The sequence below is a fragment of the Zymoseptoria tritici genome, chromosome 1, assembly GCF_000219625.1.
Source record: "Zymoseptoria tritici IPO323 chromosome 1, whole genome shotgun sequence".
NCBI lineage: Eukaryota > Fungi > Ascomycota > Dothideomycetes > Mycosphaerellales > Mycosphaerellaceae > Zymoseptoria > Zymoseptoria tritici.
In genome coordinates this window covers 639,042-666,636 of record NC_018218.1, presented here as the reverse complement: position 1 = coordinate 666,636, position 27,595 = coordinate 639,042, and the positions used below count along the sequence as shown (strand labels likewise).

At 54.2% G+C, this 27,595-nt stretch overlaps 7 protein-coding genes across 7 annotated transcripts; 5 read left to right on the top strand and 2 right to left on the bottom strand.

Moving 5' to 3' along the window:
* Window positions 1-313: 313 nt before the first annotated feature.
* Window positions 314-2,906, bottom strand: MYCGRDRAFT_106793 (uncharacterized protein; the record flags this gene model as incomplete). Its single annotated transcript, XM_003855855.1, has 2 exons — window positions 314-1,579; window positions 1,635-2,906. 2 exons carry the CDS (start codon window positions 2,904-2,906, stop codon window positions 401-403), a joined length of 2,451 nt encoding a protein of 816 aa, XP_003855903.1.
* Window positions 2,907-4,138: 1,232 nt separating this feature from the next.
* MYCGRDRAFT_102027 (60S ribosomal protein L34) lies at window positions 4,139-4,978 on the bottom strand (the record flags this gene model as incomplete). Its single annotated transcript, XM_003855854.1, has 3 exons — window positions 4,139-4,559; window positions 4,695-4,832; window positions 4,917-4,978. The coding sequence occupies 3 exons, from the start codon at window positions 4,941-4,943 to the stop codon at window positions 4,374-4,376; spliced, it is 351 nt and encodes a 116-aa protein (XP_003855902.1).
* Window positions 4,979-5,324: 346 nt separating this feature from the next.
* MYCGRDRAFT_98177 (uncharacterized protein) lies at window positions 5,325-12,718 on the top strand (the record flags this gene model as incomplete). Its single annotated transcript, XM_003857687.1, has 6 exons — window positions 5,325-9,809; window positions 9,866-9,926; window positions 9,981-10,022; window positions 10,077-10,124; window positions 10,186-10,211; window positions 10,283-12,718. 6 exons carry the CDS (start codon window positions 5,325-5,327, stop codon window positions 12,716-12,718), a joined length of 7,098 nt encoding a protein of 2,365 aa, XP_003857735.1.
* Window positions 12,719-14,101: 1,383 nt separating this feature from the next.
* On the top strand, window positions 14,102-14,766 carry MYCGRDRAFT_102025 (uncharacterized protein; the record flags this gene model as incomplete). Its single annotated transcript, XM_003857688.1, has 1 exon — window positions 14,102-14,766. A coding segment is annotated over one exon (543 nt), but the record flags the coding sequence as incomplete, so codon positions are not given.
* A 4,040-nt stretch (window positions 14,767-18,806) lies between these two features.
* MYCGRDRAFT_18562 (uncharacterized protein) lies at window positions 18,807-19,359 on the top strand (the record flags this gene model as incomplete). The annotated part of the gene is made up of 4 exons (XM_003857689.1): window positions 18,807-18,968; window positions 19,064-19,096; window positions 19,165-19,248; window positions 19,336-19,359. Coding segments are annotated over 4 exons (303 nt in total), but the record flags the coding sequence as incomplete, so codon positions are not given.
* Window positions 19,360-22,773: 3,414 nt separating this feature from the next.
* Window positions 22,774-23,287, top strand: MYCGRDRAFT_28684 (uncharacterized protein; the record flags this gene model as incomplete). The annotated part of the gene is made up of 2 exons (XM_003857690.1): window positions 22,774-23,103; window positions 23,159-23,287. Coding segments are annotated over 2 exons (459 nt in total), but the record flags the coding sequence as incomplete, so codon positions are not given.
* A 2,979-nt stretch (window positions 23,288-26,266) lies between these two features.
* Window positions 26,267-27,202, top strand: MYCGRDRAFT_88725 (uncharacterized protein; the record flags this gene model as incomplete). Its single annotated transcript, XM_003857691.1, has 2 exons — window positions 26,267-26,398; window positions 26,462-27,202. 2 exons carry the CDS (start codon window positions 26,267-26,269, stop codon window positions 27,200-27,202), a joined length of 873 nt encoding a protein of 290 aa, XP_003857739.1.
* Between the last annotated feature and the right edge of the window lie 393 nt (window positions 27,203-27,595).

Sequence of the window (27,595 nt, the reverse complement as noted above, 5' to 3'; positions counted from 1 at the left end):
GAGGCGCTTCCGTGCTACTCGATTCCTTGAGAGACTGTCAAGTTCCTACGCTTGGAGGGAGGAGTGCGATCAAGGATGGGAGTCTTCTGTAGTCCGAAGAGTTATGCTTCTATTAGCAGGTCGGAGTCTACCCTGCTCATATTCGCCATCGAACCTCAGGTGTACAGGCCGAGGAAGGAGGAAGACTGCTTGGAGACCTGGCGTTTCTTTGCTTAGGGGAACACGCTGCTATGTGAAAAAAACCGCTGTGCGGTGCTGCTGTCAACGATCGACCATCGGGGGTTCATGCTGGCGACGGAGAACGAAATGTTGCGGTTGCTGGACGATTGAACAAAGATCATCTCGTAGTCATAAGAAGCAGATTGCTCTTCAAATCTATTCAAGCTGTGTGTACATTCATTCAATTCCCAACCTCCGCAACCGTGGGAAACCGATGTCCCGCCAACCGATACGCCGCAACCTCAAACGAGTTCCCACCCAACGAACTCAACTGACTAAATAAACTCGGACAATTCGTCAAAAACGTCTCAATCTCTGCCTTCGGAATCGTCGACGGTCTCATCTCTCCCGACCCAGCGACTGTCCATAATACCACAGCCGCGTGGTGCAGACTACAAAATGCCAGGAAATTGAAATGAGCTCGGTCGCCTTTCGGCCGTTGAAGTTCGCTTTCGATTAACCACTTCACGTCCCAGGCCTGCTGAGCCGCTTGCGGAGCGAACGCACTTCGTAACCAGCCTTCGACTTTGCGGTGGGTATGCCAGTCGACTGTTTGCGGCTCAGCGGCACGGTAGGAGATGTGGTGTAGCCATTCGAGAGGAGCAGTGAGTCGAAGGCGGGAGAGGTGGTAGAGCATGAGACAGGAAAGGAGGGTACCACGATGGTACATGAAGGTGCCGTTGTTGATGGCAATGTTCACGGCGTGCGACCAAGAGTCGAGAGCGTGCAGCAGACGTGCACGCTCGGCGTAAAGTTCGTCCATGCGTCGCCGGATCTGGCCGACGGCGAGCGCGGGGATGATTCGCTCGCCGTTGGGACGAGGTACGCTTTCGCGGTGTTCGGATACTGCGATGTCGATTTCTTCTAGACAGTGACCGGTCAAGCGTGGGAAGAGCTCGGGATCTTGTGTGAATTTCCAGACGGCATCTTGGAGACCGAACATGGTGAGTTCGTAACCGAGAGCTCCTAGCTCTGGGTTTGGCTCGGCCTTGTCGAGAAAGATGCGTATGAGGTCTGAGAAGGGCATTTGTAGGCATCTTGCGTTTTCGATCTGGTGAGCCTGGAGCTGGGCTTCTGGCGACAGTCCTTCCAGATTCATCCACAATGAGTCGGATCTAGGGAAGGTCAATTTCATCTCGTCGGCTGATAAGAGTGGGCGTGTGCTGAGCAGGACGCTGGTGTAGACGTCCGTGCGCAGGATGCCAAAAGCTATTCTTCTGCGGGTCTCAGCTTGCTTGTAATGTGCCAGCTCTGCTTCGTTGGACATTTTGGCCAGCTTCGCCATCAGAAGACCGTCAGGACTCGGCTCGCGGAAGAATCCCATGCGGCGGAGTTGTGCGACTGTAATGGCAGCAATATGCTGAGAGATTGTTAGTATTGCTTAGAAGGTAATTCTCAAGCTCTGAGAGACTAACCTGTGCGTAGGAGAAGCCTTGGTGTTGGCCGAAGTATAGCGCCGCGGTCTGGGTGAGCAGGCGGGCCTGCGCCAGCCAGACCAGATCCTCATCTGGGCCCTCCAGATCATACAGACTTGCACTGAGAAGCCGTCTTAGGCGCTCGTGCATCAGTGTGCCATACTGTCTGTGCAATGCGTCGCCGAACATCGCTCCGATCGCACCAACTACCAGGAATAGCACAGGATGATGTGTATCCGGATCCAGCTGTTCGTGGTTCAATATGGGCCATCCAGAATTGAAGTTGGTGAGGAAGGATTCGGCGAGCTGGTACAAAGTGCGATGTGGATCAACAACAGATTTTTTACTGGCGTCTTGGAATATGTCGGCCAGTTGTAGTGAAACGGATTCCCAATACCGCCGTCTGATTCCGCGGTCATCGGGCGAGAAGGCCGTGTTCGCCGCATACGCAACGAGATTTTCGATGGTGTTCGAGAGAGGAGAGTGCGTATTATTGCTGGTTGGAGATGAGATGCTCGAGCCTTTGGCATCCTGTGCTGTCGATGTTGGTCGTGCGTTCTGGTGATGTAGTGATGGTTTCCGGCTTTGTGATTTCCCGCCGTTCAATAAAAACAAATTCTCATGCAGCCATGGCCAGGCCTTCTCCTCATGTACATCTCCGGCCAGCCTCAAATTATGACTGTCGGCAGCGCCTGCAGTCAGCATTTCCTTATATGGCGCTACAGATCCGATCGCGGGAGAAAGTGAAGTCGGGGTCATCAGGGCCTGGCTATGGGTCCGCTCGTTCGCACGTGGTCCATGGACACTCTCTTCAGGTGATTCTCGGTCCTCAGATCCATGCATGCCTTCATCGGAAGCATCGGCGTAGGGCGAGCCCACTGACTTCTCATCCACTTCTCCACTCCCTTCCGCTTTCACGCTCCTAGGTGCCCGGCTCGCATGGCTGATCCTGCCCGTAGTGGTAGGATATTTACATTCTCGGCGACCCTCGAAACACGCGCGACATGGAACCTGGCCGTCGCATTTGATCCTGGCTCCGCGACACGCCTCGCACGCGGTATGGCACCGATGTCTGGCAGCATTTGAATTCGCGCAATGGCCGTTGCTCACATGGCGGTTCAGAATGTCGCGCCGGGCGAATAGGACGCCACAAGTATCGCACTGATGTTGAGGCGGTCCGCGGGAGTGGTTGTGGGCGTGGCGAGTCAGAGAGGTCCGAGTCTTGTAGACCTTGTCGCACTGGGTGCACTTGAATACGCCTAGAGAAGACATGTAGACGTTTCCCTTAAGATCATGGTGGGTTTGTCGGAGGCGAGAATGAGAGAGGTGGAGTTGATGGTGGAGAATCTGCGAGAACAAGAGTGTGGTACGCTGCGGTTGACCATGAAAGCTTCCCACAGCCACAAGGCGAGTTTGACTGGCCAATGAACAGACTTTACTGGTTTGGTCTCACTCTTTCCTCTCGTGCCGTGTCTTTGCACACAACACCATACCGCGGCATCTTCCGAATGCATTGGAGGACAACGATACTATCGTGTTGCAATCAATGTGTTGGGGTCAATGTGCAATCGCTCAATTGGTACAATCCTGGCATTTGCGAGCTGGAGAAGTTCGTGGGCATGAGGAGAGTGATCACGAACACGATGAAAGCACAGCCTGACGTTGGGAGAAAGCCGACATTCGAGTGACACAGTGAGGAAGGATCTGTCTAAATTGAGGTAGAGCCGAGTTCGCAGGCAGGCCCGCGGTGCGTTTCCGACGACCTGGTCAATGGATCTCAGGTGCAATGATCTCTTGGCTGCACGTTGATAAGAAATTGTGTCCGATGTTGGCCCACATCAGCCCACGCAGTTCTACATGACCCAAATCGGCTGAATGCGACTGGACCACATCGACGGACTTCAGACAAAAAGGTATGCCTGTATGTATCCAAGCTCGGCTGAAGCCTTAAATAAAGAAGCATTGTTGTTGGCAGAAAGTCCATGGTATACAGTCCATGTTATATATTCCACGCGGAATGGTTAGGCCAAAGTGCAGCTTGGAACGAGGCTCGTTGTCTCGCCTTGTTTGTCCCCGCCGAATAGAAGTAGAGGTACTAGGCGGACGGGCAAGTCAGCAGACATGTCAGATAGGCACGAAGTGGGATTGAAAATAGCAGGGCATGCTCATATTCGTGTAAAACAGTTAGCGAGGCAGATACCACTAAGTTAGCAGAACATCGTAGAGGGTACTGGCAACTGGCAGTCGTACTGGTCGTCGCACAGGGAAGTTGGCAGAAAGTGCTTTTGAGTAAGCAAGACGGCCAGATGGTTCCAATGTGCAGGGTCGTCGTGCAGATCAACAAGTACCACCTGCTGATTGTGCATGCCGGTGATCCTCGCTGTCTCGATGTTATCGTGGCTGGCTAGAAGAACCACTGCCATGCAAGACGGACCTTGACCAAGCAGCTTTTGTACAGGTACACTGTGGGGCTGACCGCAGGTCCTCCACTCGTTGAAACTGCGCATGCTTGAGGCACAGACACGGGTATTGATCGTGTCAGTCGACGTTGAATTCATTCAGCGGCTCTTGCCATCGCAGCTGGGAGCAGATCTTGCGCCCAGTGCAGTATAGACAGCAGAAAACTACACAACGGCATCTCGTCGATCAAGATGAATCAAACCTGCCTGCCATGTTGCGCCGAGATTCCGAATCTTCCCATCGCACCGTCCATGCTCGCTCATTCCTGCATCGAAACATCTATCGCTTTTGCTTCTTCTCGGCCTCCTTCATGACCTTCTTGACGATCTTCTGCTCCTCGATCAGGAAAGCACGAACAACACGGTCCCGGACGCAGTTGGCGCAGCGCGAGCCGCCGTATGCGCGCTGGACGGTCTTCTTGGGTCGGGAGATGGTAGCGTATTCGCGAGGGCGGAGGGCTGGGATCTGTATTTCGCATTCGTGTCAGCGGACAATTTCCTCTCCTTCAATTCTCGCACATGTCCATGTCATTCACGCCTCCAAATCCATGTCCAATCGCACTGTTCTCGATCTCGGGGATGGTGGGATGGTTCAACGTACACCAGCCAATTTGGAGCCACAGTCACCGCACTTTGGTGCAGTTCCTCGCTTCTTCAAGTGAAGGTATCTGAGCTCGCCACCTGGAGTCTTGACAACGCGGACCTTGTTGCTCTTGGTGTTGTAGGGCATGCGGCGGCGCTATATCATAGCTGTTAGTCAATGTCCTCCAGAAGGTTGCTGCATCCATTGGGAGCATCGTTTCGGTGTCGCATTCGAACGTACGTAGGTGAGGCGGGCGTCGGAAACCATTTTGGCGGTATTGTATGGGTGTCCGGTGGATGTTTGGCTGGTTCGTCGTCGACGTTGTCGTGATCAAAGTTCCGGTCAAATTCTCGAAGTGAGTGTGTGCTTGGCGGAAATGCAACGGGTAATCCCGCCGGCAGCCACGCTAGTGGACTTTTCTATGGGAGTCGCGACTGAGAGCCGCCACACCAGAGAGGACTTCATCCATCACAACGACCGCGCAGGCCACAGCGCAACTCCCGAGCCATCTCGATCTCCTCACTGGATATCTGATTGCGCTCTGTGTGATCAGGACGACCGAACACGAGCGAATAACGGCGAGCTCGGCGCCGAGAGCCGCAGCGAGACCTCCGAGTCAAATCTGAGCAAAGCATCACAGTACTGATCATGGCGGGACGACCACCTCCACCGCCTGGTTGGGCACCACCACCTCCCCCAGGTGCGCCGCCAGGATTATCCGCACCGCCTCCACCACCTGGATACAATCCGTCTGCAGATCCTCAAGCGGCGAAGCTGCAAGACAAGAAGCGGAAATGGATACGACAGCAGAAGCAGCGCTTTGGGGAGAAGCGCAAGGGTGGTTTTGTGGAGACGCAGAAGGCAGACATGCCGCCTGAGCATCTGCGGAAAATCGTCAAGGATATTGGAGATGTTTCTCAGAAGAAGTTCAGTGCCGACAAGAGAAGCTATCTCGGTGCATTGAAGTTCATGCCGCATGCCGTTCTGAAGCTATTGGAGAACATGCCTATGCCGTGGGAGAGTGCTCGAGAAGTGAAAGTCCTGTACCACGTCAATGGCTGCCTGACACTGGTCAACGAGATTCCACGAGTCATCGAGCCGGTGTTCCACGCGCAATGGGCGACCATGTGGGTGGTGATGAGGCGAGAGAAGAGCGATCGGAGACATTTCAAGCGAATGCGATTCCCGCCCTTTGACGATGAGGAGCCGCCACTCTCATGGAGTGAAAACATTGAGGATGTGGAGCCGCTTGAGCCGATTCAGATGGAGCTGGACGAGGATGAAGACGGACCAGTTTTCGAGTGGTTCTACGAGCCGAGACCTTTGGCGGATACCAGCCACGTCAATGGACCAAGCTACAAGGAGTGGAACATGACGATTCAGCAGATGGCCACCCTGCACCGTCTCAGCAATCCCCTCTTGTCAGACATCACCGATCAGAACTACTTTCACCTATTCGAGATGCCCGCCTTCGCCACAGCAAAAGCGCTCAACGTCGCCATTCCCGGTGGCCCTCGCTTTGAGCCTTTGTACAAAGACATCGATCCGAACGATGAGGACTTTGGTGAATTCAATGCCATCGACCGCATCATCTTCCGTGCTCCGATCCGGACTGAGTACCGCGTCGCATTCCCATTCTTGTACAACAGCTTGCCTCGCAGCGTAAAGCTCGGCAAGTACAGCTCCCCACAGACGGTCTATGTCAAGACCGAGGACCCCAACCTTCCACCATTCTACTTCGACCCCGTCATCAACCCAATCTCTTCAAGATCTGTTGCCCCCAAGAACTTGTCGGTCAGTCTCGAGGATGAGATCTTTGGCGCCGGGAACAATGAGGAGGCGGATGAGGAGGAAGGTGGTTTCAGTCTGCCCAAAGAAGTCGAGCCTTTCTTGGAGGACGAAGAACTCTACAACGACGACACAGCTTCTGCCATTGCTTTGTGGTGGGCGCCATACCCATTCGACCGGAGATCTGGAAAGATGGTGCGAGCGCAAGATGTGCCGCTTGTCAAGCAGTGGTACCTCGAGCACGTTCCTCAAGGCCAGCCTGTGAAGGTGCGGGTGTCTTACCAAAAACTCCTGAAGACGTACGTCTTGAATGAGCTGCACAAGAAGCCTCCAAAGGCGCAAAACAAACAGAACTTGTGCAGAAGTCTCAAGAGCACCAAGTTCTTCCAGCAGACCACCATCGACTGGGTCGAGGCTGGTCTTCAAGTGTGTCGTCAAGGTTTCAACATGTTGAACCTGTTGATCCACAGGAAGAATCTCACCTACCTCCATCTCGATTACAACTTCAACTTGAAGCCCATCAAGACGTTGACGACCAAGGAGCGGAAGAAGAGCAGATTCGGAAACGCCTTCCATCTTATGCGTGAGATTCTTCGCCTGACGAAGCTCATCGTGGATGCTCAAGTTCAATATCGCCTGGGCAATATCGATGCCTTCCAGCTCGCAGACGGCATTCTCTACGCCTTCAACCACGTCGGTCAACTGACCGGTATGTACCGCTACAAATACAAGTTGATGCATCAGATTCGATCCTGCAAGGATTTGAAGCATTTGATTTACTACCGCTTCAACTCCGGGCCAGTCGGCAAGGGACCAGGCTGTGGTTTCTGGGCGCCTGCATGGCGAGTGTGGCTCTTCTTCCTCCGCGGAATCATCCCACTTCTGGAGCGCTGGCTGGGCAACTTGCTCAGCAGACAGTTCGAGGGTCGTCACTCAAAGGGTGTAGCCAAGACTGTTACCAAGCAGCGTGTCGAGTCTCACTTCGATCTTGAACTCCGTGCCTCCGTCATGGCGGATCTCATGGACATGATGCCCGAAGGTATCAAGCAGAGCAAGGTCAACACCGTGTTGCAGCATCTGTCCGAGGCATGGCGATGCTGGAAGTCGAACATCCCATGGAAGGTGCCAGGTCTACCTAAGCCTATCGAGGATATTATCCTCCGATATGTGAAGTCCAAGGCCGACTGGTGGGTGTCTGTTGCACACTACAACCGGGAGCGCATCAGGAGAGGCGCTACAGTCGACAAGACTGTGGCGAAGAAGAACCTCGGACGTCTGACTCGACTGTGGTTGAAGGCTGAGCAGGAGCGTCAACACAACTACCTCAAGGACGGTCCGTACGTCAGCACCGAAGAAGGTGTCGCGATCTTCACCACGGCGGTGCACTGGCTTGAGAGCCGCAAGTTCCAGCCGATTCCCTTTCCATCTGTCAGCTACAAGCACGATACCAAGATTCTCATCTTGGCACTTGAGAGACTTCGGGAGGCCTATTCTGTGAAGGGACGTCTCAACCAGAGCCAGCGTGAAGAGCTCGCGCTCATTGAGCAGGCATACGACAGCCCTGGCACAACGCTCGCCCGCATTAAGCGTTTCCTACTCACGCAGCGCTCCTTCAAGGAGGTCGGAATCGATATGAACGACAATTACAGCACCATCAACCCAGTCTACGACATTGAGCCAATTGAGAAGATTACGGACGCATACCTCGACCAGTATCTGTGGTACCAAGCCGATCAGCGCAAGCTTTTCCCAGCATGGATCAAGCCCTCCGATTCTGAGGTGCCACCACTTCTCACCTACAAGTGGGCTCAGGGAATCAACAACCTCTCGAACGTGTGGGGTATTGATGAGGGAGAATGCAACGTCATGATCGAGACCAGACTCGACAAGGTCTACGAGAAGATGGACATCACTCTGCTCAACAGACTGCTCCGTCTGATCATGGACCACAACTTGGCAGATTACATCTCCAGCAAGAACAATGTGCAGCTCAACTACAAGGACATGAACCACACCAACGCATATGGTATGATCCGTGGTCTGCAGTTCAGCGCCTTCGTATTCCAATACTACGGTTTGATTATTGATCTGCTGTTGCTTGGTCTACAACGTGCCTCAGACATGGCCGGTCCGCCCAATGCTCCCAACGACTTCTTGCAATTCCGCGATCGAGCGACAGAGACTCGCCACCCAATCAGACTGTACACTCGTTACATCGACAAGATCTGGGTCTTCTTCCGCTTCAGCGCGGACGAGTCAAGAGATCTCATCCAGCGCTTCCTCACTGAGCAGCCTGATCCCAACTTCGAAAATGTCATCGGCTACAAGAACAAGAAGTGTTGGCCTCGCGACTCGCGCATGAGGCTCATGAGGCACGATGTCAACCTCGGACGGGCCGTCTTCTGGGATATGAAGAACCGCTTGCCGCGCAGCATCACCACGGTCGAGTGGGATGATACCTTCGCAAGTGTCTACAGTCGTGACAACCCGAACTTGCTTTTCGCTATGAACGGTTTCGAGGTTCGCATTCTACCAAAGTCCAGGAACCTGAACGACGAATTCCCCACCAAGGACTCCGTCTGGGCGCTTGTGGACAACCAGACCAAGGAGCGGACAGCACACGCTTTCCTCCAAGTCACCGAAGATGACATCGCCAAGTTCAACAACCGCATTCGTCAGATCCTGATGAGCTCTGGCAGCACGACCTTCACCAAGATCGCGAACAAGTGGAATACGACCCTGATCGCTCTCTTCACCTACTATCGTGAAGCCGCCGTCAGCACCGTCAACCTGTTGGACACGATCGTCAAGTGCGAGACCAAGATCCAGACTCGTGTCAAGATCGGTCTGAACTCCAAGATGCCTTCCCGTTTCCCTCCTGCCGTGTTCTATACGCCCAAAGAATTGGGTGGTCTCGGCATGATTTCCGGATCCCACATTCTCATCCCAGCTTCCGACAAGCGATGGAGCAAGCAGACCGACAGCGGTGTTTCCCATTTCCGCGCTGGTATGAGCCATGACGAAGAGACTCTCATCCCCAACATCTTCCGATATATCATTCCGTGGGAGGCCGAGTTCATCGACTCCCAGCGTGTGTGGACGGAATATTCCCAGAAGCGCCTTGAAGCTAATCAGCAGAACCGACGGCTTACGCTGGAAGATCTCGAGGACTCTTGGGATCGTGGTCTGCCGCGTATCAACACCTTGTTCCAAAAGGATCGCTCCACGTTGTCGTTCGACAAGGGTTTCCGAGCCCGGACCGAGTTCAAGCTTTACCAGCACATGAAGAGCAATCCCTTTTGGTGGACTTCACAGCGACATGACGGAAAACTCTGGCAACTCAATGTAAGCAAAGTTCTTGCCACGCTTGCTGTGTTACCATCGTACTAACCTTTCTGTAGGCTTACCGTACGGATGTGATTCAAGCCCTCGGCGGTGTGGAGACCATTCTAGAGCATACCTGTAAGTGACTCGCTTTTTCGAACCATGACTGTGCCAATACTGACCAATTCATAGTGTTCAAAGCGACTGCTTTTCCGAGCTGGGAGGGCCTCTTCTGTAAGTGACTCGCTTTTTCGAACCATGACTGTGCCAATACTGACCAATCTATAGGGGAGAAAGCATCTGGCTTTGAAGAGAGCATGAAGTTCAAGAAGGCAAGTCAAAATTGAAGGGGTGAACGCCTGCAAGCTGTCCGAGATTATCTCTCGGGCTATGCCAGCAGGTCTCGGTCTGTCCTTATACCCTGTCCGAACTATCGCTAACCCTTCTGCCCTTCTGTTTAGCTCACGAACGCCCAACGCTCGGGTCTCAACCAGATTCCCAACCGTCGCTTCACGCTCTGGTGGAGTCCGACCATCAACCGTGCCAATGTCTACGTTGGTTTCCAGGTCCAGCTTGATCTGACTGGCATCTTCCTCCACGGCAAGATTCCGACATTGAAGATCTCTCTCATCCAAATCTTCCGTGCCCATCTGTGGCAGAAGATCCACGAGTCCGTCGTGATGGATCTGTGCCAGGTGTTTGACCAGGAACTCGAAGCGCTTGGCATCGAGACTGTGCAGAAGGAGACGATCCATCCCAGAAAGTCGTACAAGATGAATTCTTCTTGCGCCGATATCCTCCTCTTCGCCTCGCACAAGTGGAGTGTCAGCAATCCCAGCTTGCTCTACGATACGAAGGACAACATGGGCCTGACCTCGACCAACAAGTTCTGGGTCGATGTGCAGCTCAGATACGGAGATTACGACTCGCACGACATCGAGCGATATGTGCGTGCCAAGTACCTGGACTACACAACCGACAGCATGTCCATCTACCCATCGGCCACTGGTCTCATGATTGGTGTCGATCTTGCCTACAACTTGTACTCTGCGTACGGACAGTACTTCCCAGGTCTCAAGCAGCTCGTGCAGCAAGCCATGGCCAAGGTCATGAAGGCCAACCCCGCGTTGTACGTCCTGCGTGAGCGTATTCGCAAGGGTCTTCAGCTGTACGCTTCGGAGAGCAACCAAGAGTTCCTCAACTCCCAAAACTACTCCGAGCTGTTCAGCAACCAGATCCAACTCTTCATCGACGACACCAACGTCTATCGAGTGACGATCCACAAGACGTTCGAGGGCAATTTGACGACCAAGCCTATCAACGGCGCCATCTTTATCTTCAATCCTCGCACAGGTCAACTCTTCCTCAAGATCATTCACACGAGCGTCTGGGCCGGTCAGAAGCGTCTCGGCCAACTGGCGAAGTGGAAGACTGCTGAAGAAGTGGCGGCGCTCATTCGATCGCTGCCCGTTGAAGAGCAGCCGAAGCAGTTGATCGTCACACGAAAGGGTCTTCTTGATCCGCTCGAGGTGCACTTGCTTGATTTCCCCAACATCAGCATTCGCGCATCTGAACTTCAGCTGCCATTCCAGGCTGCGATGAAGGTCGAGAAACTCGGAGACATGATTCTGCGTGCGACTGAGCCTCAGATGGTGCTCTTCAACCTCTACGACGAGTGGTTGAAGAGTATCTCCTCCTACACGGCCTTCTCTCGTCTGATCTTGATCCTTCGTGCACTCCATGTCAACCAGGACAAGACCAAGTTGCTCTTGCGACCAGACAAGACCGTCATCACTCAGGAGCACCACATCTGGCCAACTCTCTCAGATGAGGACTGGGTCAAGGTCGAAGTGCAGTTGCGTGATCTCATCTTGAACGACTACGGAAAGAAGAACAATGTCAACACGTCGTCCCTCACCAACTCCGAGATCAGAGACATCATCCTGGGAATGGAGATCAGTGCACCAAGCATGCAGCGTCAACAGGCCGCCGAGATCGAGAAGCAACAGCAGGATCAACAGCAATTGACTGCCGTCACGACCAAGACGGTCAATGCTCAAGGCGAGGACATGATCGTGACCACCACGACGGCCTATGAGCAGGCCACATTCGCATCCAAGACCGAGTGGCGTACCCGTGCCATTGCGACCAGCAATTTGCGCACCCGCGCCAACAACATATACATCTCTTCCGAGGACATCCGCGACGATGAGCACCACTTCACATACGTCATGCCGAAGAACATCCTCAAGCGATTCATCGCCGTGGCCGATCTTCGTGTGCAGGTTGCAGGATACCTATACGGGTCTTCTCCTCCAGACAACAAGCAAGTCAAGGAGATCAAGTGTATCGTCATGGTGCCTCAAGTCGGCAGCACTCGCGACATTCAGCTGCCACGCAGTCTGCCGGAGAATGAGATGCTGAACGGTCTCGAGCCTCTTGGTATCCTCCACACCAGCGCCGGCAACGAGACGACGTACATGACCGCTCAAGACGTCACCCAGCACGCGAAGCTCATGGCAGCACACCCGACCTGGGACCGCAAGACCGTGACCATGACTGTCAACTTCACGCCCGGATCCGTCTCGCTCAGCGCATGGTCTCTTACACCTCAAGGCTACCAATGGGGCGCAGAGAACAAGGATCTCGGCTCCGACCAACCCGCCGGCTTCTCTCCGCAGAACGGCTTCGGCGAGAAGTGTCAGCTGCTGTTGTCTGACAAGATTCGTGGTTACTTCCTTGTACCAGAAGACGAGAGATGGAACTGGAGCTTCATGGGCAGTGGCTTCGGAGAGCGTGAGAAGGGTCGCGTGTGGGTGCAAGTTGGTGTGCCGAGGAGGTTCTATGACGATGTGCATCGGCCTATTCACTTTCAGAACTTTGCGGAGTTGGAGGATGTGTGGGTTGATCGGAGTGACAATCTTGCTTGAGCGAGGAGGATTGGGATTTGATGACGGCGGATGGTTCAATGATGCATCAGCGATTGGCGTCTACGGAAGGGTTTCGCGATGAAATGGACAACAAAACCGGAACGGTGGTGTAAGGTGTTGGAGTATGCGTCGTGTTATGGTAGTTGTATTGTAGTTTTGCATGATGTACACATTACCACTCCGCACAAACTTCTTGTCGGAGATGAAATGGCGTGGTGAACAAGGTAGCAATGTTCACGAGACATGCACAGTAGTCGTGCAGGTAAGGTGGGAGGACATGCTAAATAGGCGGCCAGGTACGATAGCAGGAATGGTACAAGTGGCCGTGCAGATAAGCTAGCAGGACAGGCCAGTGGTCGTGTATTTAAGCGTGCAGGTAATCTACAAAGACGGCCAAATAGGCGTGCAAGTAGGCGTAAAAGTACGTGCACATGTCGGCGTAGAGGTAGACATACACTTCTTCAGCTAGCAGGAGTGGCTCAGTAGTCGTGCAGGTACATTAGCGAGACATGTTCGATAGTCGGACAGGTAACATAGCTGCACATGCTAATAGTGTAGTAGTACTCGCTGTCCCCGCACACTCGTCCTGCCTTCGTGCTGTGCTTTCGACATTCGTGGCCCAGCGACATTTTGGTGAATTGCATGTGGTGGCAATCACGTCTCGTAGCCAGTTTTCCCATGGTTGACCGGTACCACTCCGACTCCATAGGTCCTCGTCCGTACAGGCTATGGTCCATATGGACCGGAAACTTCAGTTGTTGGCGTCCCGCTGACGGATCGCTCGGCCACTGTGAATGCGGCCGGGAGCGTCTGTTCATGGCTTCTGCGACTTCGCTCGTTCTGTATCGCCGAGTGCCATGTTGCTGAATGCAGATAAATCCCGGCCACCTCGTAGGCTTTTCGTTTCGATCGCTCCAGCAGTCGTGCCATGTTCCAGGAATAGTGCCCTGGATACGGATGCATCTTCAAGGCATATCCCGTTCTCGTTGATTCCGAGTCTCCGTTGCAATGCTTCGCTCCATGACTTTAGGATCAAGAAACAGCGATGGGAGATAGGATGAGTCGAACGGGGTGATCTGTCGGTCACCCTTCTTCTGCTTTGACTTCGATGTGGCCAATGTCAGGTCTCCGGCTTGCGACTTGATAGAGTGAGACTTCGCCGCAGGGTTGGGCTTCGGGGTTCGAATTGTGATCTTGTTGCTACTTCTGCGAGCATCCTCCGGCATCTTGAAGATCGCTTGAGAGCATGTGCAGTTTGTGAAGATGTGAGGGATGTTTTGCGGATGCCGTAGGGTTAGGGTTTGGGTAGTGGAGAAGGATGGCTCAAGGGTCGACGAAGTGCTGACGTCGTTGTGAAGCTCGACGCGAACATTTTTGGCATCTGCCATTTGCAAACAATCGAAATCAATCGTCACGACATTCAGCGATTCAACGAGAGATATTCATCGCAGCTGGACGGACATCACAAAAGCACTTTGACCTCAACAGATCAACGGAACGCACAATGCCTCCTCCAAATGCCGGCCCAATGCTTCGCAGCACATTTAGAGCGGCATTGACACGACAAGAGGCGCCACTGTGCCTGCAGAGGACAAGACGCCAACGGATACCGGAATATTCCTCATTTCGAGACAGAACAATACACACATCCAGCAGACATTCATACGCCGCTCCAAAATCGAAAGATCGTGGACCCAAGAGCGAAGAAGACACCCAGACCGACTTCTCCGCCATGGACATTCTCTCAAATACGCCTCCTCCCACAACAGCCGTAGACGCTTGCATAGAAGACGGCTTCGCCCTCGACTCTGGTCTGAGGATCTCCGGCGCTGGTGTACTACTTGTAGGCGGAGAAGCGTTCAAGTGGCGGCCGTGGGTTCGAGACGGTCGGAAAGAGGGTACAATTGGCGCAGGAGCAGCAGGAGATGACGATAAAGGTGTCTCAAGCATGGCAGGAAAGCTTCAAAACGCAAAAGGACAATGGGAAGTGGACAGACACGTTTGGGGAATTCTGGACTTAGCTTGGCCGAAGCCAGATCTATTGATCGTTGGCACTGGCAGTCGGACGTTGCCTTTGAGCCCGCAGACAAGAGCAGATATCAATGAGCTGGGCGTGAGGATTGAAGTCCAGGATACGAGGAATGCGGCGGCGCAGTACAATATGCTGGCCACGGAGCGGGGCGTACAACAGATCGCCGCTGCTCTGGTGCCAATTGGGTGGGTGGAGGGAAAGTGAGGGTCCGGCATAGGGCCAGAGTTTTCGTGTATATGCGGACGAACATGGCGGTCTGAGTTATAGATCGTTGTTAGATCGATGACCATCTACCGGCGCATGAATTAATTGTTCGCACCGCTACTCCAACGACTTCCTATCCTGTCAGAGCGTAACCTGCCGCCTTTGAAATCACGATGATCTTTACGGAAATGCTGCAATGCTCGTCATCGGTCAAATCCTCGCTCATGAGCGGAAGAGACCGAGCATGCGCAACAAGTGATCGTCCTCGACGAGTCTACAACCACCGGCCTCACGCTGCACTGACGGAAAGGAAGGATTAGCAGCCAGCCCCGGAAGGCGCTGCAGCAATGCTTTGAATGACCGACATGGTTTTACTCATTACCGAACGCGATACGATTAGAAGCCTTTCGCTCAGAACGAGTAGATCTGAAGCTGCTCAGTCATCGCTGGACGCCCGAGCAGCTGGACGCCCGAGCAACTGAATGTCGTACCCACTCGCACGGGCGACCCAGTCCTAGATCGGTCAGACTTGCGTCGCCCTGCGAGGAATTATTTGCGCTCCAACTCTCGCTCAACTGGGTCATGTGCAAGACTCGTGTTATGAAGCAGTCTCCGAGTCGAACAACGGGCAATGAACGCTGTCGACGTGGTCTGACAGCGAAGACGACCGCGTTAAGTCAAGCCAGAATCGTCAAGGTATGCCGGCACGATGCATGCTTGAGGATGTTGAACCATCTTCTGCCCTGAGATCGATGCGCGCTCCACGGCGAGATCAAGCAGATCCGTAAGTTCGAGGCGGCCGGTGATTGTATCTTTCGAAGAATGAACACGGCATCGTCGCCCAGCAGCGAGAAGTGATGTGGTCTCAATGTCGTGCCTCAGGCTTCATGCTGAGTCACCTATCGATAAGCTGCAGCCACCAATTTTTCCATTCACTTTCATGTCCCAGAGGCATGTCCCATTACAAGTCTACTTTGCATATCAGATTCATCGTTGCGCCATCGCTTTCGTCGACAGATACACACATTTGTCCAACACACCGCAACCACCTTGGGAAGGCTCGACGCCCGATGCCATGCCCGATATATGCCCATGGCCAAGTCACTTCTTGGAGTAGCTCTTACTGTACCTCACCAAGTACATACACTTTCAGCCTGACCATCTGAGGCAGCAGAGCTCCCCGATCTACACCGAGGTGTTTCACAATGCTGATGTACCGGACTCAAGCACACTTTAAGCATATCTTGTTTCTAAATCTAGGATCTATGCTCCTGGTATCAAACACAGTTCGAGACGCGGAAGGTGTGCTTCTGAACCAGTTTGTTGCAGAAGCCTGAACTTGTCGACAGAGCTGTTGACGTTGCGACTTTCATCAGTGACATCTTGTGTCGTGTCGAACGGCTTGACTCTTTCATCGAGCCATTCCGAAGGTTCGTGCAGCGCGGCGAGAAGTTTGCCCTGGCGCTCGACACATGAGATCTACAGGGTTCTGGAGATCGTTTCAGATGTTCAGTTTCTGTGATGACCGTTTCAGCCTTCGACACGAGTCGGGTTTACCTCGCGGCTCGCACAGTCGCACCGTCCGTTCTTGCGCCTATTGCGGAAGTCGCAAGCTCATCGCTGAAACAGGCACAAATGGTTCTTCGATGTTGTGAAGAGTAATGCCGTGCTCGACTGCGAGTAGTCGTGCTATTATCCGGCCGAGACGGCTCGCGGATAAGCTGGGCTTTCAACGGTCGCGAGGCATCCGGATTCCGAATGCCGGCCATGCGGAATGCTCAACGTCAGCCCTCGATCTCCAGCGCACTTCGGATCCTCAGCCTCCAAAGGAATGAGCACTTTCATCGGCGCACCGCACACTGCTCTGGCGGAAAGATCGAACGCAACCGAGAGAAGCACCTTATTCGCTTTACGTCAGCGATCTTGCCGTGGCCAAAAAGTCCTCGGCTACGCTTCCGAGTCCGGCAATCGTGCAGCCAATCTTTGCCTGGCCACATCTCAAGCTCGCGCTGTCACGCGCGCAAAATGTGCTGCCATGTGCAGACGGCCGCCCACATGCATAAAACGTCTTTGGCCCTGGTGCGCTGCTGCCGGCGCAGCGAATGAGGAGCTCCAGACCCTGCAAACGGCCCCTCCTTCGACCAACTTTTGACCGGTTGCGAGTGCAGCACGATGTTGCCAGTCTCTCCATCGTTCCATCCAATGGACATGGAATCTTGCGTGAGATTTGAGCACTGACGCCGGCCGCCGTGGCAATGCGACCAATGTTCTTTGGGATGGATGCTTTCACTCATCATGATACTACTAACGACGGGCATCGCAAAGGGCAATGCTGGTCTTGGAGTGCCTCTAACGACTCTGACCCCCAAGCTCCAGGAGGTTCACGCCATGCTCCGTACCCCGCACACGCTAGATCACCGCGCCCACAACGTCCGGCAAGACAGACCGATGCGCTTACCTTACCTGCGTGCCATATGGGCGAGCGACACGAACACAGGACTATAAGGCAGGTCAATCTATTGTGAAGTCGTCGCTCGAGGTCAACAGTCTTTGATGAAGCCTGGCAAAAGCCTCAATTTGATGCTGACAATCACGACAAACGAATGATGATGACGAAGAGGCGACCCGGACTGCGCGCTTCCCTGTTCGCAGATTCGCGTCCGCCCACGATGATTGATCGACTGCACAGACCGTTTGTGGCCGAGAGGGGGCGCTCGCGCATCTCTGCCCAGTCACAGTCAGCAGCTGTCGAGTGATAGTCGGAGCTATCGATGCTGCCTCTCCGCTTCTGCGAAAGCTTACCCTCTGTGCCGCTCGTCATTTGATGTTTCTTTGCTTTACTCTGCACCGCCCTCACCGCGCTGTCCACGAGCAAGCCCGCCTTTGAGTGCCTATCCCACTCGCCGCTGCAGGCGTGTACTTTATTAAACCTCATATCGTACCCATAACTCCGCCGCGCCGTCCACGAGAACCTGATCTCGTGAGTTGCCGCACAGCTACCTGGCATACTTACCTACCTCAGTACATTGCCCTCTTGGGACCCGGCGCCGAAACTAAGAACGCGATCACAAGCTCGGCTCACTTCTGGCCAATGTTACCGCGACGTACTTGCTGAGCAAAGAGCCATGCATACAATACCTTTCTAGTTGTCACAAGATACAACACCGCCCGCAAAGGAGCCGCAGAGTAGCCCTACCTGGGAGACAATCGACAATCGGACTGCACACTACTGCCGCCATGTCGTACGTACTTCCCAGTGACCCACTTCTTGCTTTTGGGCCCACCCCTCTTCACTACCTTATTGCTCGCGCCGACATGTCGCGACCAGGCTGTTGCCATCCTGTCGGGCGATGAACCATGTACACTAATCAGTACCTTGATAGCAACAGTTCTCAAGACCAGAAGCGCAACCTCAAGCCCATCGTGGGGAATCAAAACGCCTACTCCGCCTCACCTTCACAACTCACCCTCTCATCCGACCTTCAACACACCGGCGGCTTGCCGAACCCATATCAGCACTCATACGGCTATCTTCCGAGCCCACACGATCCATCTGGTTTCGGTTTTCCTATGCAACAAAGCTACGGACGTCCTCAACAGATCCAAACTCAACATCATCAACCGCCGCCCCAACATCTTCAACACCAACAGCAACACTCACCCATAAATTCTCGGAAACGCCGCTTGTCCGAGCTTGGTGACCCGAATTTACCAGGTTCATCGAGTAGCAATGCTACGGGCTTCGGGCATCCGTCGGGTCTTATGACCGCAGGCGCGGACTTGGACCAGGCACTTGGTGCTCCTCAGCAACAGCAACAGCAACAGCAACAGCAGCAGCAGCAGCAAGTTCTGCCGAGCCCTGTCGTACCGAAGAAGGGACGGACCAACACACCGTGGACTCCAGCAGAAGAGCAGAGACTCAAGACCTTGCGCGATGCTGGGAGTAGTTGGAGTGAGATTGCAAAGACGTTCCCGACGAGGACAGAAGGGAGCGTGAAGAAGCATTGGTATAAAGTGCGTGACGATCAAAGCATTGAACGTATCTTCAACAGAGATGTGTTCATTGTATCCCGCAGCTATCGAACAAATGCTGACATGAGTCTTTATAGGACATGCACTACGCAGAGTTCGCCGAAGACGAGGTCAGCAATTTCGTCCGCCTCACTTGACGTGCTTCTTCGCAGGATAGCATGCTGACCATTATCCACAGAGCGCGGCACTGCTGCAGGCCATCAAGGACTACGAGAACAACAAATGGAAGGTCATTGGGCAGAAAGTGGGAAAGCCAGCGAAGGTATGCATTTCCTCAATGTCGAACTCATGTTGGAGACACGATGTCCCGCGTTCGAGTCACGCAATCCCAACTGACGTGCCTCGCTAGGCGTGCGAACAATTCGCCAAAGAACAAGGCTGGAAAATTTGATGGGTCTCCATCAACAAATCCCCAGAACAACGCATCACGATCGCACGACTTTTCACCTCTACGACACCTGTAATGAGATACCCTTTCGCTTTTTGACTTTTTTGACTTTTTGGGATTTGGACACGCCGTCGAGACCTTGTGTCTTCTCGCCACTTAGGACGGGAAGGCAAGGAATTGGGCAAGCGATGACGGGAATCGCATCGCATCTCATTGGGGCGAGCGAGGCGTTTTGGGTCGCCTCAAACGAGGAGGTCGAGTTGTACAGTTCATTCACGCGAGGATAGGCCGCGGATCACATGGGATGGCACGGGACGACCGCAGGCGATCAAAATCACGAACGGCTTTTGGGAATGATGAGGAGCACAGAGGATGGAGACCTCATGGGAAAAGGCTCACATCGATCGATTGCGAAGGTGTCGGTGTATCGAGCTGTAAACTGGAAATGATTGCGAAGCCCGTTGACGTTGTGGCATATCGATCTTCTGCTATACATTGAAGGGACGGTCTTCTGCTATACATTGAATGGAGTGGAATCAGGTCTGAGACCAGGTGACGTTGCGAGAAAGGTTGTTGTGATCGCGTGGATCCCATCGGCCAACATTGATCCAGGATGTGAGGTACCTTCTACATTTGCTACCCAGGCTCCTGGGCTCCCTGGGCTCCATGGTATGCCTTGTGGAACATGATATCCGAACGGTTGGAGCGTGCGGTCTGCATGCCTCTCAGGGCGCTCCGAGGTAGACCCGCGACTCCCATGTCAAAATTGCAACACAACATGCTCTCGTCCTCTTTCTCACCGTATCTTCGCAGTCTTATCACATTCACGAACGTGACTGGCGCGAATTTCGCCAACACTCAAACACAACACCGAGCAGACATCGATTCGAAACGAAGACAGCGGGCGGTCTGCCACAGCATCAGCTCAACGTCTATCAGCAAGAATCGTTTGCCATGCCCGGAAGAGGTATACGTTCACGGCACCTGACACATAGAGTGCCGTCCGACGATGAAGAAGGCTGTACTCGCCCCCTCCGCGTTTGAGATTAAAATGGAATCGTCCTTGGAACGAAAAGCGTTCGTTTCAGTCTTCCCGCGCCTGTTCATTCGTCCGTGGGGGCCATGACTCTGCTGACTGATGCCCTGCCGTCGGCCTCTCGGCGATAGCGGCTGGGCGTTCGTCTCAGGGCCTGGACTGTTCTCTCTTCTTCCGAGCTCGACGCCGCTCGACTGTCGATCACCAGACATCATCGTGGACGTCCATGAGTCGTGATCAGAACTCTGCTTTCCGACGGCGTGAGTGGGCTCGAACAAGTCTTCATGTTGCGGACGCTGACTCTGGAATGGAAAGCATGATCCTGATGAAGTTGCCAACCCCTCCGCCTCGCGCAAGAGAACGAACAAGAAGCAAGCTCCTGCGACTTCAAAGGGACCAGCGCGACGGCATATACTAACACCATGGACGGATCAAATGACGACGGATAAACGTTCCTCGACCCACAGACCACGCCCAACATCCTCGGCGGTGCCTTTACCCGGTTTTTTTCTGGCGTGCTTCTATCCTTCCACGCTTGTCGGCCGCTCTGGTATGTGCCTGATCCCTGCCCTATAGTGCTGGATACGACATCGATCGACATGGGCCCTGAGCACGAACACACGCATTCGCTTGACGATGATGATGGTCGCCACCCATTCACTCGTCACCCCGCGATTACCTCACACGTATTCGGATCGCATTTGTTGCCCAGTTGGTCGGCTGGTCTTGATCTCCGCGTGAGGAGGGCAAAGTTGACCGACGGGCCGCTGCTGTCGGGGCTGTTGTACGGTGAACTTTCTGGCCAGCCTCCCGTCCCGCTGATGAAGGGTCCTGCAATTGCAGCTCTTCGTATCCTCCGCCGTTAGAGCACGGACAATCTGGAAGTGCCTCGCCTCGCCAGATTCACCATGGCTCCTCTGGGTCTGGCATTGCGCATCCGCATTCCAACCATACATCCTTGAGCCTGGCACTGATTGGTTCACGGACAAAATGATAGATCCATGGTATATTGAGGGTGATTCGGCTTCGTTGACCCGGCCCTGCTTGGAGTATGCCTGTCGGGCCTGGTGAAAGATTTTCCAAACTCTGACCGCACTGCTCAACGGAGTGGGGCCTGCTAAGCAGTACCTGCATATGACGAGTGACGAAGGTTGTCACAACACGACGTCGAACATCACGCCCAAGGTGGCAATCATCTGCATGTGGAGTGTATCAGGTTCCGATTGCCCGTCCTGCTGCTGCTCCAGGGCAAGCCCATGTCACGCTAACGAACGCCCGAATCCATGCGCAATGGCCCCCAAGAGGACTTTCCGCGGAAGTGCACTCGGGTTGGTGGCGATCTGCGAGGATTCGGCGGAGGCCACAGTTTGCGAATCGGTGACGGCAACTGCGTCCCGCATGAGAATGCGGTTTAAGTACAGCGGCATGCCTGCTTCTCTGCGCGCGGGACAGATCCATCTTATGAGTGCCATTTTGTTTTTCCTTGTCTGATGACCATACGACCCTCTCTTTAACGCCCTGCCCATCTACATTGTTTAATATATTCTTCTGCCTGTATTACCACTTCACACTTCACTTACTCGTGTCTAGCACACGTACATTCTTGCCCGGAACGACTTCATTGTCGTTATTTTTCAGTCGCTATCGCTATACTCCAATCAACCGGTCCGCCCCGCTGCCCGAGTAAAGTGCTCCGGCAGCCTTTAGACACGCTGGCAGCTGTGGCGCGTCCATTCCAGGAGTTTTCCTTCGACTTCGGTGGCCAAGGAAATGAACATATGAACCATGAGGTCCCACAGGTGACCAGCACGGAATACCAGAGGATTCTCGTGCAGTCATATCCGCCACCATACCTGCCGTCCCAGCATCAACAACCGCAACAACAACACCAGCAGCAGCAAACCACCCAGGAATACCCGCAGTATGGCGTCTCTCCCATCCTCCCAATGCAGATGTCTGCGGCAGAGCCGCAGTACACTCTTGCGCCCAGTGTCGATCAGAATCAAATGCTGGCCATGCAAAGACCTCGACAGATCTCCACAGTGGCATCCTCACACTACTCAAGTCCGTATCACAGCCCGCAAGCGACGGTGTACCAACATCCGGGACACAACGCTCGTAAACGTAGTTTCCACGAGGATTTCGACTATGACTACCAAGGGCTCCAATTGCAAACTCAAGGTCTTCCAGCAGGTGGAGGACGACACACTCCCGTGGAGTACTTTGCTCCGGCCGGACCGTCGCAGCTCCAGCAGGGATTCCAGCAGTTCCAGTATCCACCCTCGCGGAGACCTTCTACCCAGAACTCACACTCGAACCGTTCGACGCAATCCCTGCCGCCACCTCAAACACAGCCGTCCCAGCAACATCACCACCACCGTCTGCCGAACCAACAACCGCCGAACAAGATGCCACGCTTCAGCGGTTCGCCGGCTGATGACGATGAGGACAACGACCTCGGACCTGCCAGCGTGGTCGGCCAACCCGGGATGCCTGAACCTGCACTTCGTCCGAAAGGACCGAAGCTCAAATTCACACCCGAAGACGACGCACTACTGGTGGAACTCAAGGAGACAAAGAACCTCACCTGGAAACAAATCGCGGACTTCTTCCCTGGTCGAAGTTCCGGAACATTACAGGTCAGGTACTGTACGAAGCTGAAGGCCAAGACCACCATCTGGACAGATGATATGGTATGTTCTTTCCCACTCACGCCGTCGTTGACAGCTTGACTAACAGCACCTTCAGGTCCTCAAGCTTCGCACTGCAATCCAAGAGTACGATAATGATCGCTGGCGCATCATTTCTACCAAGGTCGGCAACGGCTTCTCGGCCGGTGCTTGCCGCGAAAAGGCACTCGACCTGGAAGTCGAGGACAGCACCAACACAGAACTATACGGCCCTTCGACAGCGAGTAATGTGCTCCCACAGTCCCGGGAGTCGATCATGAGCGAGGACATGTAATCATGTTTTCTGCTCACACCTTGGATGGCTTTTTTGCTTTTGCATTTCCTGGACCGAGAGATACCCCGGACGAATTTCCTTTGTCATTTGCTGCTGCTGTTTACTACCTTTACCACCACTGCTGGACGGAAAGTCGACCCACCTGATAGCGATAGCCTTGGGCAAGGCGTTTTACCTATACCCTCGACACACACACACTCCTTTAATATACCCAACGCGAACCGTGCTGGACACGGTCGCAACACACATGACGACAACGAAAGACATATAATGGCCTCATACGAAGAAGAACAGATGGAGAGATCAGGACTGTATGATATTTGGCGCAGAAGGAGTTGCGCGTTTCGGCGAAAATCCTTTGTACTTTTAGCAAGCAAGCAAGCAAGCAAGCAAGCGCAGCGCAGGTTGAAATGAGATACCCCATTTCCTGTTCCACTATCTTTGATTCTCTCACTCTAGTCGAGTGCTTTACTCCGGCTCATGGCTGCTCTCCTGATTGACATGTCGCAATGAGCTTCACACGTCATCTGTATGTCCTCTGAGCCTTTGCTGATCCCCCCAGAACTCGCATTTTCCCCGTCACAAAAGCGTCGCCCGACAGCTCGCCGGCACCGCTCGGGCCTCCGTGCGCACTCTGGCACGAGAGTCAGTTGTGTCGTCATTACTCTTCGCCGGCGTGATCTAGACCCGCCCAATGCAGGTACACCTCAGTTGATGCACGGACACCCAAGCAGAGCCACATCATCACACCGAGTTCTCTTGTTCCGAAGAACGTGTCGTCCAAGAGGTGTCTTCGGACGGGAGGCTAATCCCCCGAATCATCGCATCGTCGGTGAGGCCCGAAGCAAGACATTGCAGCTTCGATGTTGTCCTGTGACTGGTGCGTAAGCTTCAAAATCGAGGCGGAGTTCAAACTCCGGCTGCAGTTATCAGTGAATCGGCAAGGCGTAATGCAACGAACTCTCGGATTGTTTGACTTTTCCCAATGGCCGAACCAACAGCATATGTCCTCTTCGAATTCTCCGAAACGTCTCTACATGCCCACTGGCCAACATCATCGACGTTGAACAGCTCCCGGACCCACCGTCTCGTAAAGATGGTCATCACATGCAAGCCATGCAATTTAGTGGTACGCGAAGTGATCACACCTCCCTCCCACGTTCCCGAAAGTCTCGGGGAGCAAAACCGTGGTTCGGGAATCTGTAAAGTCTCCACTCCCGATCACTCTAGCTTTTTGCGAAACTTCTGTCCTACCAAGAGTCCAGTGTGCCAGTGACCAATTGTACAGGCAGCATTGACGCGGCAGAGTTCGCAAAGCGCAAAGCGGAATGTACCTTTGCCGTGGGTGAAAAGTGTTGGAAATCACCCTTATCGCCACGCTTCACGTGTGTAAAGGCCCTTGAAATTCGGACTCCACCTATCCAGATGAGAAACGACAAGTCGCAATTTTGGTGTCTTTGCAGTGTCGTTTTGACTCCAGGAGCGTGCTGGTTGGACGACTGGAAGACTCGGGCCTGGCCTTTTGCTTGTGGCTGGTTGGTGCCAAGAGGCGATGCGAGATCGTGGTCGCCATCGGGTCTAAGGCGATAGGCGCTTCGGATTTGCTGCTGCCATTTCTCTCCGACTGTCGATCAGGAACAATCGGACAAATGACAAGCCGTTCAGGACTGCGCTAGCATCAGTAGGACTCATCGCTGGAAATCGATTGGATCGAGAGGATTGCCAGCAGACCTGTGGTTCTGTCGTCCAGTCTCGTCGTTTCCTCCCGTGGAACGACGATGACAGCAGCGACGAGTGTGCGTCGAAGATGGCGAAGCATTGCCATGGAAGACGGAGGGAGCAGCGCACAAGCGCGGTCGAGCAGTGAAATCTCTGCAAGTTGCGGCTATTGCTGGCGAAAGCGAATGCGTTTGCGCCCGGAGAAAAGGGGCTCAGGAGTGGGTGGAACAAATCGTAACAACAATCAACCAGCATCGCCAAGAGAGGCGGTTCAATGCATGTACTGGGACGAGCAGCATAGCTTTTCCACTCCCTGGCGCCTCAGCTGCCTCCCACCAGCACCAAATTTCGCAGGAGGAAGATTCGTACGGATTGACCTTGATGTGATTGTGTTATGACGTACTGTTGATCAAGTCAAGAGTCACAGACATTGTCTTCGTCCCATGTTTGCAACGCACGCCGGACTGCTCAACCACCGCTGCGGCTAGATGACGCTCGTTGCGGCGCCTGGCATGCTGATGTCCACCGCTTCGAGTGGGTAGGTCAACGAGCGAAGGCTCTGCCGGGCTCGCTTTGCTGCTCCGACGGCAGAACTTTCGGAAGCAGCGCGCGACGCATTGTGACCAACGCATGGTGTGCAGCGGAGGGAGCGAATTGATAGCCGCCCACTGCACATGCTGGCTGCGCGACCTGAGCATGTGCAAGGAGCGCTGTGCAGCCGCGAGGCCGCCGCAAGGTCCGTGAGCAGCAAACGGTTGAGGTTCCCGATACGGTGGTTATAGCAGTCATACTCCTTCTCCAGAGCCGAACCGCGGTATACCAGCAGACCTCGACTCTTGCAAGCAGAGTGTTTGATGCGACTTGTTGAATGAGAGCCCGGCTCGACGCTGTCTCCAAAGCTGGTCCAGTCCAATGTTGCTCCGTCCCACAGTTCCAATGGTTCTCTCCACCGAATTGGAGCATGTCGCTTTCTGCTCTCGACTCTCTCCATCGTCCCAATGGTACCATGGCTCTGTATGGTACTGTGTGCGCATCATCGCCCTCAAGGTTTCCGGGCGTGGAAAAATGGCAGGAGGAGGGTTCAAAAGAATCATCTCCGCCCCCCACCAGGCCGTTTCTTTTCCCATCACCCAGACTCACATCAAGCAAACAGTCTACCACAGCAACGCCAAGATGTCGAACACCACCCGCACTTTTGAGCCAACCTTTGAGGGGAAGACCCTCCGCGAGCTCTGGGCGGAACAACTCCCCTTCGTGTTCGACGCTCCCCGCCGCAGGGCGAAAGCCACCTGGACTGATAACGAGGTAAGTTTCCCTCTCCCCTACCCAACCCTCTCTCCGAAACCCTCACTGACCATGCCTCTGTAGCTCATCTTCGTCCACTTTTGGTACGGCAAGGCGGGGCTATGGGCCATCGCCTGGGCCATTGGACGCTCCTACCAGGCTCTGCGCAACCGGGAGCACAAGTTCAAGAAGCAGGTGAAGAACCTCGACCTGGCCGCCTGTCCCACCAAGGAGGTCATCATCCCTGGCGTTCGGGTCCCCGTCGATGCTCTGAGAGAGCATCTCTGGCGCGAGGCGCCTTACGAGGCGGCCAAGGCTGCCGAGACCAAAGTTCGCTTGGCTCTGAACCCTCGCCCAAAGGGCAATACCCGTGGTCTTCTCCCCACCAAGGCCAAAGCTCTCGGCGTGAAGAAGACTCGCGGCAAGAAGGCTGCCGGCAAGAAGACTCCGACCAGGAAGAGGAGCACCGCCACTCCTGTCGTCGCCGCCGCCCCTGCCTCGCCTCTCCGCGAGGCCAATACCGACTCCGCCGTGTGGGTCGACCCCATCACCTCCCGCCAGTACACCGGCGCGGAGGTCCGTGGGGGCTATCTTGGGCTGCCAGCCTACCAGCCGCCATCCATGGCCACCATGGATGCCACCGCTTCCGCTGCTCGTGGCTTGTTGATGCTTGGCCAGGTCAACATCAACTCCGGCTCCAACAACAATGGCAACGCCATGGGAGTCAGCTCCCGCGTCTCCATGGAGGAGGCCGAGAGGGAGAGGGCCGACGAGGTGGCGCGCTTCCGCGTGTTCGGGCCTCACGGTCGCCCATGGGAGCAATGAGGGATGAGCGTTTCATCGCGAGGAAAGTTTGTGTTTGGTATTCTAGCCGGCTTGACCAGTTGATCGGGTCTTGAGGGTGAGCTTAGTCTCAGAGGCAGAACCACATGGCGTTAGCATGATCTTCGTTCAGATAGACATTGTATCTTCTTGATACACCACTGTGCTCGTCTCATTCATGTCACCGTCCTGCTCTCCTCGTGCTCCGCCTCTGTCATCTCGTCAGTTTTATCCACGTGACCCGCCTCAGTCTGACCTGCACAGATATAGAGACTCTCGGAATCATTGAAGTTTTATTATGTGCCTAAATGGTCAATCAAATGCAAATGCCGTTCGTCTCTCTCGTAATCGTCTCATCTCATAGCGTCGCCGCTTGCTTGCGATCCGCATCTTCGA